The following is a 12,939-nucleotide window of genomic DNA, read 5'->3' on the forward strand; positions in this document are numbered from 1 at the left end:
TGCTTTTCCTTCATTCCCCACACTTGAGTTGCTTCTCCTTTCCCGAGGGGTCTGCAGTGTCTAGTGTACCACACAGTAGCATTTATTTGTTCCTTCTCTTTGTTCATCTCAAAGTGAAGAGGTGAGCATAGAGCCAGAGGCCCAGGTCAGCAGCCTCCAGTTCAGGTCCCTCCCCAAACCCTGTCCTCACCCCTGGGTGGCGGGGGTGGTAGTGGTGGCGGTGGTGGTGGTTTGTGGTGGCGGTGGTGGAAAGCATCATAGACAAAGCCTCTTTCCTGACTGGGCACAGATCATGAACAGAAAAGGTGTCATCGTTCTCCTCTTACTACAGTGGTATCAGTGTGCAATACTAGTTCCGACTGCAGGGTTCCAATCAAGTGGTGTATGTTAGTGAGGAGACAGAAGCAAGCTAGTAGTCAGGATTCGGGGCCATGGTGAGGGGGAGAAAGTAGACTCGAGAACCCAGCTAGATGGAGTTACTAAGGCAACCCAACTGGGCAGGGATGGGAGGGTGCGCGAGGGAGACATAAACTTTAAAATGTATGAATGTTGCTAAGACAGGCAGCTTGCAGATAACCAATCACAAGACAGTGAGATATATAACCAATCCCAAGAATGTTATTAATATAGAATTCTTTGAAAGGACCAACCAGAAACTAGCAAGCATATATATATAAAAAAAGCACACCCCCTTCCGCTCCCTCCTCCCCACACACACACTCTAGATTCTTGGATTGATGGCAGGAGACATGCTCCCCTGCGCCCATGTGGCTTATGGCCATGTGGGGTTCCATACATGTACTCATAGACTTTAATTTGCTTGAACTACACCCAGCTGCAACATGGAGCCTCAGATGCACCTTTTCCAGGACTGGCTTCTCTCAAGCTTTGCCTGTTAACCGTTTTTGTCCGTGAATTCGTTCTTCAGTTTGTGAGACAATGGACTTGGACCCAAACCCCACATTTTGGTTTCATTAGAACCTTTAGAGCATGAAGCGAGACAGCTCAGCTGTCAATGAGCATGAGTGCGGGTGGAGAAACCGCCAGCCCCTTCCGAGCGGCCCCCGCTAAGCCCTCCATCACTGAAGTGGGAGGATGGACGAGGCCTTGTCCTTGGCCGCCTGGAACTGGGCAAAATGGAGGAGCAGTAATGAGAACCATGGTGGGCCCGGGGTCAGTTCCCTTCTTATCTGGCGCTCCTCTCCACACTGGGCATCCTCAGAAGGTATTCATGGGGAACATGAAGGCATAAATAATTCCTTAGTGTCAGGCTGGGGGCCAGGTGCTGGGGATACAGGGACAAGGAAGGCACCAACCCCTGCCTTCGAGGGCCTCCCACGCTGGTGGGAGACAGACAAGAACACCAGTGCTGAGCACGGAGGCAATATGCAATCCCCGGGGCAGGAGAAACACCTGGATTGGGGAGAGGTCACTGAGAATTTCCCTCGGGGCACGTTACAGCTTTGTTTTTCTATTGCGGTAAAATATACTCAACATAAAACCTACCATCGTCACTATTTTTAAGTGTACAATTTAGTAGTGTTAAGTACATTCACATTGTTGTGCAGATTTTCAGAACTCTTTCCATCTTGCAAAACAACGCTGTACCCATTAAACTACTCTCCGTTCTCCCCTGCCACAGCACCTAGCAACCACCATTCTACTTTCTGTCTCTATAAATGTCACGGTTCTAGTGACCTCACATAAGTGGAATCATATGTATGGTTGTTGTTTTTTTGCTTTGGGGTGTGTGTGTGTGAGAGAGAGAGTGGCTTATTTCACTGAGCATAAAGTCCTCAAGGTTCATCCATGTTGTAGCATGGGTCACAGTGAGACTTTTAGAGGAATTCAGGAAGTGACCAGAGCCTGACATTAGCACTGGGAATGGAGAGGGGCCTCAAAAAGATGTGCAGGAGGTTATACTACAAGCTCAGAGACAGAGAGGTTGGGATTAGGACAACTTCCATGGCAGGCAGACCCTAGAATGACCCCCATAATCCCCCTGATGTTCATGCCCCATGTAATCTCCCCCCACCCGACCCCACACCAAGTGTAGGTGGGACCTGAGACTTGCTTCTAGGCAACAGAATATGGCACAAGTGAAGGGATTTTATAGATGTGGTTAAGTTCCCAAAGCAGTTGATTCTGAGTTAACCAAAAGGGAGAATTATCTTGACTAGCCTGACGTAATCAGGTAAAAACCCTTCAAAGGGGGATGGGGCCCCAGCTGAGGTGAGAGACAACCCTTATAGGCTTGATGCCATCAGCAGTCATGTCAAAGAAACCCATGTGGCAAGGATCTGTGGGCGGCCTCCAGCCAACATTCAGTAAAAAGAAGTCAGACAAGCAGAAAAGCAGAAGGAAATGAATTCTGCCAACAACCTGTGGGAGCTTGGGAGCCGCTCCTTCTCCAGTCAGGCCTCTGATGAGAAGGTAACCCATCCACACCTCCACTGCAGCCTTGTCAGACCCTGAGCGGAGGACTCAGCTCAGCCATGTTCAGACTCTTGACCCAGGGAACCTCGAGATAATAAGTGTGTTGCTGTAAGCTGCTAGGGTAGCGGTAATCTGTTATGGAATGATAGAAGATGAATACAGCTTCCAAGGTTCCTGGGATGCCGCCCTAGGAAACAGCCAGGAGCAGGAGGAATATCACCACAACTACCATGTACGGAGCACTCACTCGATGGCAGGCACTGTACTAAGATTTTGAATGGCTCTGAATTGTGTTAATTGACCATTGTACAAAGGAGTCCCCCTCTTGGGAGAAGTGGGCAGGCCAATCATGTTTAGCAGCATAGAGTCTGTACTCCTTCCTCTCCAAGCCCAGCCAAACAATCCCCAATCAGAAAGCCTGTGATTTCTGCTTTAGAAATTCCAGAATCCGTGGGCCCTTAATCAAGCCTTTCTTCCTTCCGTTATCACCAGCTGGATTTTAGTAAGTACCATGGAGCCCACTGAATTTTATGCATCCAGCGGATAAGAATGAGCCTCAAGACATTTCAGGACTCATCTTCCCTGAAGAGGAGGCAAGGAATATTCAGACATTTTTTATTACTCAGAGAAGTTTTATTTAGGTGGACACAACAGTGCAGAACCAAAACAGCGTTTCACCTTTATCCATGGACACTACAGCCTTGATTTTAGCTTGTCATCCCCCCTTAAAAGAAGTCAGCACGACCAGAAGGAAGATCTGGGACAATTGACCCACGTGGGAATGAATGCAAAATACAAGAGTGATAACCACCCAAACACAGAACTTTCAAGGTGCTCGTACTGGTTTTAAGGATCGTTTTCTAAACCATGACATGTTCTCATCCTTCGTGGAGTAGAAGCCATCATTCTTTCCAAATGACACAGCAAAAAGAACATACACATTTTCCTTTAAAAGTTTTGAAGAAATTTAGTCATCAAAAAGAATTTAAATTACACCCAGAAGCACCACTTACAGAATACCATTAAATTGTACTTAGAATGCTTTTAAAAAGCCACCTTGCTACAGAGGAGCTGATGGCTCCAGTTTTGTAGGGACGTTGGTGACGCTGTAGAACTCTGCAAGATTTTCCTCTTCTGGTGGGCAGCGGGGAAGCACTCAAGGCACCAGGAGCTTTTATAACTTTCAGGAACTTGAATAACCATTACTGATCAAGCCGCATGCTTTAAGTGGCAAAGTGTTTTCACTGCTACCAAGAGAACCCAGAACACAAAACATTTCATTTCATGCAGGCAAAACCAGTCACAGATGAACACTTATGATATTCCACAAATAACACATTATCATCCTTCTTTAAAGGTTTCACTTGTGAAAAAACGGGCCAAAAGGCCAATGATTGCCCAGCAGGAGCCAGTTCATCTCAAAGCCCCGGGATGAAACCTCAATTACCGACAACTGCACATGTCAATCAACAGTCCTTTTCATGAGGTTCTTCTGGGAAATTACGGAGACCAGGACCTCTGAAACGTCAGTCGCCCTAATCATGGCAGAGCAGCACTGAACTCGTACTGAACTTGGAAAGTGATCACGACTAACTCCACAATAAAAAGCTAAGAACAGTCCCTTATCTGTAGAAGCCTATTCATCTGCAGAAATAGTTCCCCCCTCTACCAAGAAGCTAAGTGAGCTCCCTTCCCCCCTCTCCTGCAGAGAACCATCTGCCTTTTAAAATCAAATCACAGTTGCCAACAAATGAGGAGTTATCACACTGGTGTGTTTATGGATTCAGCAAACATTTGAGAATCCCTAGTACACGACAGTCATTGTTTTAGGAGCTTCGGGTACAGCAGTGGGTAAAAACTCCCACCCTTGTGGATTTTCTATTTACTCTGGACTGACAATAGCAAAAGGAACCAAACATGCACGCATTTAAAAAAAAAAAAAAAAGTGTGCACCTGCCTCTAAGAGCTGAACTAATTTTCCCAGGAACGAGGCCCTACTGCCCTGCAGTCCTGCCTTGGCTCATTCTTGGCTAGGAGAGGATACCCCGTCAACGGGTTGCTTCCACAAATGAAACATGAACATGCCACAAGACCCACCACGCAACTGGAAGTTCCCAGCTCCCTCACAGGACCACTACGGAGCAGGACAAAGCATTTTACAAGTGTTAGTCCACCCTCCTCACCTTCCAGTGAGGCTGCCTGGGGACAATGATTCGGATCTGGAATACGTAGCCCCTGGTGGCCAGAGAGAGAACAGTGGTCAATGCCAACTGCCTGACCAATCCAGGCTACCCACGCCAATTCTTGTAACTTTTCCATCTGACTTTAGAAAACGAAGTCAGTTACTCAACAGGTACCCTTCACTCAAAAGCGAGCCTTCCGCTGAGGCTCCCTGTGGGAACACAAGGGCAGTGGGGGTCTCCTCGCTGCTGTGCGGTGGCCTTCAGCCATTAAAGCACAGCTTAACCCTGGGTGTGTGGGCTGTGACCCCAGGAGGTTTGTTTAGTGTGTGTGTAGATCTGAAAAGAAGGTATAGAGCTTTAAAAAAATATTTCCAAGGGAGTTTGTAACCTCCCAGAAGTTTAAGAACCTCTGCATGGGAGGGTCTCCGCCTGTTCCTTGGTAAGATTATACACGCAGCTGGTCACTGCATTCAGAATGAAGGGCCCAGTCCCAGCTGCAACACGGGTGGTACGAGCCTGGTTCAGAGGCTGCCTGGTGGTTTACTAGGCAGACCTGGGTCAGAGGCAAGGTCAAGTGCTACTTGGGGGTGGGGATAAGGGGCGAGGACATTTAGGAAGTTTGTCTCCTTTTATAGAGCAATGAATGTCTCCTCACCCTCAGGAATCTGGCTGCTCAAATTAGTTCACTAAGCCAGGAACACACAGTGGATAGATGGGTTAACTTTCCTAGTAGCACTTTTTTTCCAAGCAAAAATGGATGCCATCCACCTCAGCTTCCTGGCGGCATGACTGTTGTTCTCAGGCAACCAGCCCATGGGCTGGTCCTCCCCACCCCATGCCAGGTCAGGTATGAAAGGTGACTGGAGTGACTGGAGCTCTTCACTGTTCAAAATCACCGTCTATGCCATGGTTTTGCCCAGGCTTCCACCTGGGGGCACATGGCTATAGAGCTACTGGGAAAACCTGGAACTAGGCTCTCAAAACCATCAGCCACGGACACTACGAAAAAGAGAAAAACAACAGGCGTTTCCCAGGAGCGTAGAGCACCGGCTGTGCGTTTTCTGGAAGGGCCTTTATCGTGGCTCCTCTTCTTCTTGCACCTGCCTCTGTCTTCGCTGCCTTTTACTAGACTCTGCACTCCTCAAAGATGGGGACCTGTCTTTTTCATGCCCACCTAGTCGGTGACTAGTGTCACAGACCCTCTCAGAGCTCCGAGAGTGGGAACGGGGACATGAACAGAAGCCAATTATAACCCTGATGGGAGGATGACACACGGCGGGACTTAGAGAGTTCCTGTCTCCTAAATAATGTATCCACTTTACTGCTTCAAAATACACATCAGGGACAGTCTACAGGGAAGATGAGGCCTTTTGAAAGAAAAGCATAGCATAGAAAAATATATATTTTCAAATTATAAAAAGCAATGAATGTAGAGTAGGGTGACCGAACATCTCAGATACAATGACATGAACATGTAGCAAAATTGGTTACTTGGATTACTGCCATTTCCACTATAATTTATTGGTAATAAATATCACATAATAAGAATAATTTAAAGTGTTGATTGCATCCTTGATTATTTATTATTAGCTCTCCATCTCAGAAACCATCACAGAAGCACAAATGAAACCTGCCTGCCTTTGTGAGTATTCTGGAAGACAAAGAGCAGCTTATATAACTTTTGTTCTTCACAAAACTGTCACTATATCAGGTCAACACTGTCCCTAAGAGCCACATGTAAACTTCAAGGTTCCTGAAGATTGCTCGCGTTAGCCATGTGTTCACTCTCTGAGAATAAAAACGGGGAGGTCCACAGGTGTCATTTTCACAAAGTTTGTATAAAATGTAAACATAGTGAGGATGTCTTTACCTGGTCAGAACTGGTTAGAGTTTTTATATAGTCTTAGCTTGAAAATGTTTACAAAATAATGCTTGGGTATATTAGGTACCCTTTTGTCACATTTATTCTGTAATTCTCCATCAATGTTAGAGTGTTCTTCCCAAATGGCCTCAATTCTGACACCATATGACACCAAATTAAATGTGTAAAAGATGTGCTTAAATATAAATAAAACACACTGCTAAGCTGTGCTGGCTTCAGGCACACGGTACGGCAGCTGTCGTTTATGTGTTCTGATCACGGTAGGTAAAATGTCCCTCGTTTTAAACATCCTGTGTTCAGTTAATTTGCTTCCGCAGCACCCTGTTTCAAATGCTTCTGCTAACAGGGGCTGCGCTCTGAACGCCCCTTGGACAGTGCCTGAACCAACCTGTGCTGAATGTGCGGATTTCCCCGAGGGCTCTTTCAGGAGCCTTCTTTCCTGTACAGCAGTCACAAGTCAGGACCCTTTAGACTCTGCCTTATAAACTAACTTGTCAGGCAGAGCAGTGCGTGGGCGGGCGCCCTCCATACCAGGCTGCAACCAATAGTGGTTAGCGTGGTTGGCCAAGGCTCTCAGGTGGCAGTGTAGAGAGCGCCAGGGTGTGCATTTCTCCCAATTCAGGACAAGGCCAAGAGCAGGTCCACCTCTGGGTCCACAGCCAGGGAACATTTTTCTTGTCCAGCAGTCATTAGGGCACGTGGGAGATTCATACGGAGTTGTATCCTGACATGCTTATTATTTCACAAAACAACAGTCTCCCGAGGTCCATGCTTTCCCGTAGCTCCGAGTCTCATCGCACCATCTATACAGAAAGGTGTTGCTCTGAGGCACTAAAAGGGCTACCACTCTTACTCTGATTAGCCTTTCCACTTTTCATCTGATGAGAGCTCACATACTTGCTGTGGCTTACTCATCTCTGCATTGCTTCTCAGAGGAAGTGCATGAACGGCTCTCCCACAGCATTCGGAGGGCCATCATTTTCATTAGGGACTCCATAAGTCGTGTCCCGCCATTACCAAGAGCCATTTACTGCGAACCAGATGAAACCTCACAGAAGCGCTGCAGCCAAAATGAATCCCACGTCACAGAAGTCACGGCTCTGAAGTTCCTGAAAACGATCATCAGCAAGAAGAATCCAGGAGTCTCTGTCGAGCATTCCTCTCCCCATTACTTGCTTTAGTTTCACTGTGTGCATTCAAATCTGTCAAAATGGAAAGCATCTATCTGTGACAGAAGTCACATAGCACAAATTAACTTCTCTGCTAGACATCTATCTCATGTTCTTTGCCTTAGCCAATTTCACTGCACAGTGAAGTTAGGTCGGGGCAACAATTAAACCAATACACTATCATTCCCTGCCCCCCCCCCCCGCCGCCACTCCCTTTTTAAAAAAATATATTTTTATTGATTTCAGAGAGGCAGGGAGAGAGAGAGAAGCATCAATGATGAAAGAGCATCATTGATCGCCTGCCTCCTGCACACCCCTTACTGGGGATCGAGCCTGAAAGCTGGACATGTGCTCCGACCACGACCTTCAGGTTAACGATCAAACAACTAACCCATGCTGGCCGGGTCTTTCATTCCCTTTTGAAAGAGACAGAGAATAAAAGACAAAAGGATCAGAGGTACAGGGAGAAAAGCCAGTAAAACAAGACCAAAAAATAAGCAAGAATGACAACAAGGGGTAATGCTTGAGCAAGAGGCAGAGTATGGAACAGAGAGAAGGAGAAGGAAGAGAGAACGGTCTAGAAAAAGCACAGAAGCTTTCCTTCATTGGAAATTTGGGGCCGCCCCAATTCTTTCCCTTTCTCTCCTAGCACTGAAGGGTTTCACTTAAGATCACACTAGGAAAATGGTTTAATGCGGAAGGGTGGGGTGGCAAAGACTGTCTATCATTCATAAAAGGGTGCTGCCAAGACTCTCTGTGGGTTCCCTCAGGTGAAAGCTAACCCTACCTTTGAGCTCTGCCGTCTGGTTCCCCTGCTCCTCTCCCATCGTCTCAGACTGCTGGCGATTTTTGCCGTCGACGATATCCATCTTGATCATGCCAAGGTTAGTCAGGAGATCCATTGGGTCGATGCCCTGACAGTTGCTTTTAATATTCTCCAGTACCTTAAGACACTTGTACGACTTGAGTTCACTTATATTCTCCTCCAAGAAAAGGTTGTAGAGGCTCAAGTCGTTGTACCCTTCAGACTTGAAATGCAGAACACCAAAAGTGGGCAGGATTTCATATACTTGGAGAACATCTGTCTTCTGCCGGAACGGAACAAACAGCGTGTAGACAACCACAGGAACCAGCAGAACATAAACCACCAAGTTAATGAAACTGAGCAACTGGAAGACGCCAACTGCGATGAGTTTGCACTGAATCTGATCGGGGACGGTGCTGTCATTTCTCAGGATCCCTGATTTGATGCTGCAGACAAACTCATCTGAGAGGGAGGAGAGGCTAAAGTAATAGCCCAGGTAGATGCATGCTAACAGTATAATGCTGAGTGTTAGCACCCGGCAGGTGATGTACTTGACAATTAAATTATTAGAGTTTTTCTTTGTCTTCAGGTACTGTTCCACAATTGGGTACTTGAAGTGGCTTTCAGATATCTCCCACAAACTAATAAGAAAATAAAAAGCATTTAAACCCTTACCAAGACCATCAGATTAAGTAAAGACATAAACACATCTAACAGTATCACACTAAAAATCTCAAACGCCTTCCTTCACAAACTCCTCTACTGATAACTTCACTCACGTACAAGAGAATCAAATCAGATTTGGAAGAACAAAGAATGAAAAGCAATAACAAAACCCCTTTCCCCTTAATATTTTTAAAAAGGTCTACTTAGTTGAATGAGTTACATTTGTAAATTCGTTGAACACCTGTTACCTAGTGAATGTACACGTTGGTTACATAAATTTGATAGTTCTTATTCTGCTGCTTTTTTTAAACTATAATTTTCTGCTCACTCAAATGTGCAGAATAAAGTAAAGAAGAATCTTCTGGCCCGGCTACAACACACGTGCTTCCTGTTGGCAAGGGCGGGAGGCAGACCGCTCCGTGGGTGTGGGCCCAGGCTGTGGGCCAACAGACCTGGCTCCGGCCCCATCTCGCCCACTGATTGCTACAGGACAGTGTTTTCATCTGCAAAGCGGGAAATAAATGCTCTTGATGCTCTGAGGATCAATCGAGATCATGTACTTAGAGAACTCAACTTGATGTCTGGGATGGATTAAGTATTTTTTAAATGAGAGCTATTCATACTATTACTATTGTCAATAACAAGAATCAGAGGAAGAATGTGAAAAAGGCAAGGCACCGCCTACCCATTCCCTTCTCTCACACCTGCTTTCTAAGCTCAGTGGTCTCATAATCCTCCGTGCGCCCCCATTAAGGTGTAGGTCAAAGCAAGTGAGCCACACCCAGTGCCCTAACCTGTTACCTCTTCCAGTGAAACTGTGATGGTTCACTCAACAAGGAGAGGACTCTTGATGTGAGGACAGATGCTGGGGCATACAGGTGGGGGTGAGATGTAGGGAGAGCGAGTCTTCCCGCCCCCCCCCCGCCCCCCCCCATCTACTGGCAATGGGAACCCGAAGCCCAGACGGGCAGGAAAAGGGCATAGAATGTGTGTACGACAAAACTTGACTCGGTACCTGCAGGGGACTAAGTTACCTTTGTCCTACGTTCTCATTAGAACCGGGAACTATGCAGGAACCATCTCTCAGGTCGAGGTCACGCACGCTCTTCGCGGCTTTAATGGCGCGGTTGTAAACTTTGTCAAGTTCTTCTATGATGAACTTCAAATCTGAGCAAATATGCGGAGCAGCTGCAAAACGCCAGAACAGGGAGGGCAGGTACAGCAGGATGGCGACCAGCAACAGGATGTAGGGGAAAAACTGAAACACAAGAGCACACCGTGGGATCAAAGGTCCTCGGAGGCCACCTCACCGCGCGCGTGGCTTCCTCATTCTGAGACAGATGTGAGCGCCCATGCCGCTTGTGGGAATCAGGCTCGTTACCGAATAACTGCTTCTAATGGCTAAACTCACTTGTCCAGGTAAGCTTTGATATTGGTAATTACCTTTGTCCTTCCTTTCAATAGACTTTAATTGGAAATAATTGGCCATTACAGGGTGACACAGGATGTCTCCTCTCTCTCTAATCACAGAAACAAAAATAAATAAATGAAAGTACTCCCATATCCTTTTGAGTAATCCCTCAACAAAACCCCAATCAAAGAAGAGATCAGTGTCACAGTGGCCTCTGCTAGGCTCTATTTTAAAAATTGCTGTAGTTTTAAAAGGTCACTAAGAGTTAGAGCTCCGCTTTTTTCTTTTTTTCCCCCCTCTCTCTCCTTCTCTGGAATCTGGGAGAATGACACAGAAAGGCATAACTTCGCTCACAACAAATGAGAAAAACTTTGGCTTCAGTGATTTAGGAGTCATCCCACCCCACCGCTGAAACAAGCAGCTCACCATCGGGAAACGAGAACAAACCTTCCACACCGGGACAGACCTGAGCTCGGCCCAACACCCGCCCTTTCCAGCTGGACAATCTCAAGTCGGGAGAAGCCGACCACACGGGCAGCAGTGACAGGAGGAGGAGGGCATCCGGATGGAGGTGGTTGTGCAAAAACAAACAAGAGGGGGTCCAGAAGTCGGAGACGGCAAAGAGCACCCTGCAACCAGGTCTGTCGGGTGGTCAGGGAAGGCTTGGCCTCAAGAGAAGACGCAGGACGTCCATGAACTACAGTCAGCACCGATCTGAATTTCAGCTCAGCCAGTGGCCTTGGGCAGTGAGGTCACTGAGCCTCTGACCCTCCGTTTCCACAGCTATAAAGTGGTCATGTAATACAGATATTAGGAGAATTAAATAATTTATGAAAAATGCTTAGCGTGGCGTGTAATAGGCACTAAAACATACGAGCTAAAAGCAACGAAGGGCTCCCTGACGGGCACGTTATCTTTAGTCCTCACGATGACCCTGGCGAGGCCTTGGTGATGGCTGCGTGCTGCAAGCGGGGAGAGAAGTCCACAGCCGTTGCCTGGCTGCAGAGCACAAGGCTGGTGACAGAGACAGAACATGAAGCCTGGCTTCTGACCCCAGAGGCATGCCTGTCCCACCATAATACACTGCAAATTGGATTCCTGCTTTTGGATTGCTCCCTTCCCACAGTTCCTCGGAGTTGGATCGGGAAGAGGCCCGAGCTGACACAAAACCTCCACTCCACACCTCTCTGGGAGCGGCATTAGCAAGGGTACAGAGAGTTCTCGAATAGCCTCTGTTACCATCTATGTTTCCATGGTATACCCGTCAAGACTAAGAAACCGTCATTGGCACATTACTAGGAACTAAATTACAGATTTTACTTAAATTACTCCAGTGTTCTCATGACTGTCTTCTTTTTGTTCCCAGAGCCATTTTGGGGCATCCATTACATCGAGCTGTCACGACTCCCTAGTCGCCTTGGTTCCGTGACCACTCCTGAATCTTTCCTTGTTTTCCATGGAGAATAATATTTATAAGTGCATGAAATACTTCAAACAATTTTGCATGTGATTCTTTTTTTAGTTTATTGATTGCAGAAAGAGAGAGGGAGAGAGAGATAGAAACATCAACGATGAGAAACATCAATCGGCTGCCTCCCGCACGCCCCCTGCTGGGGATCAAGCCTGTGACCAAGGCATATGTCCTGACTAGGAATGGAACAGAGACCTCCTGGTTTATGGGTCGACACTCAACCACTGAGCCACACCGGCCAGGCTTGCATGTGATTCTTTATTAACACATTCATAGAATCTAACAGATGGTCTCACAGCAGTAACTCTAAGTCATGAGGGGGAGACAGTATTCCTAGTTATCTGTCGTTTCTGTGGGTGAAAAGTCCTACCACTGTGGATGGTGGCACGCACGCTTTAATGTTAAGTTCGTTAGAAGTGCATTAAAAACAAAGCTGGCATGCGTTTCCCATCCCACTTACAAACTCCCTGATGCCATCACAGACCCCAGGTTAGGTACCCCTGCCACAGAGGAAAGAGAGAAATCACACGAATGGCTCTGAGCTTCGCCAAGCCCTCTCACCAACACAGCGGCTTCGCCTAGGAGTTCTGGCCTAGGACGGGCCTTCTCAAGATTATTAACCCAATGTGCATAGGGCTGCCGCACACTGACACCACAGGCAGTGGTTAGCTGACCCGGGGCTGCATAATTCGGGGTTGGCTGCATTGAGAAAGAAGCAGGGTTCCTTCAACCCTTGCCCACTCTGAAGGGTGCCCATTAGCATAAAAATGTAACTGGGCCACAGAGTTTGTGGTGTTTCCACCGCCAGGCATTCTTCTTTTTTAAAAAAAATATATTTTATTGATTTTTTACAGAGAGGAAGGGAGAGGGATAGAGAGATAGAAACATCAATGAGAGAGAAACATTGATCAGCTGC

General features: G+C 46.9%; 1 protein-coding gene across 1 annotated transcript in view; it reads right to left on the reverse strand.

Annotated features, from left to right (window-relative positions):
• Positions 1 to 3,062: 3,062 nt before the first annotated feature.
• PANX1 (pannexin 1) overlaps positions 3,063 to 12,939 on the reverse strand; it is a 51,084-nt gene continuing 41,207 nt past the window's right edge. The window contains exons 3-5 of the mRNA XM_008149174.3: positions 10,176 to 10,399; positions 8,458 to 9,116; positions 3,063 to 7,703 (exon numbers count right to left, since the gene is read on the reverse strand). Coding sequence (XP_008147396.2) covers positions 7,624 to 7,703; positions 8,458 to 9,116; positions 10,176 to 10,399 — 963 coding nt within the window. The 3' untranslated portion in view covers positions 3,063 to 7,623. The remainder of the gene's footprint in view (positions 7,704 to 8,457; positions 9,117 to 10,175; positions 10,400 to 12,939) is intronic.

This window comes from Eptesicus fuscus, chromosome 13 (genome assembly GCF_027574615.1).
Source record: "Eptesicus fuscus isolate TK198812 chromosome 13, DD_ASM_mEF_20220401, whole genome shotgun sequence".
Taxonomy (NCBI): domain Eukaryota; kingdom Metazoa; phylum Chordata; class Mammalia; order Chiroptera; family Vespertilionidae; genus Eptesicus; species Eptesicus fuscus.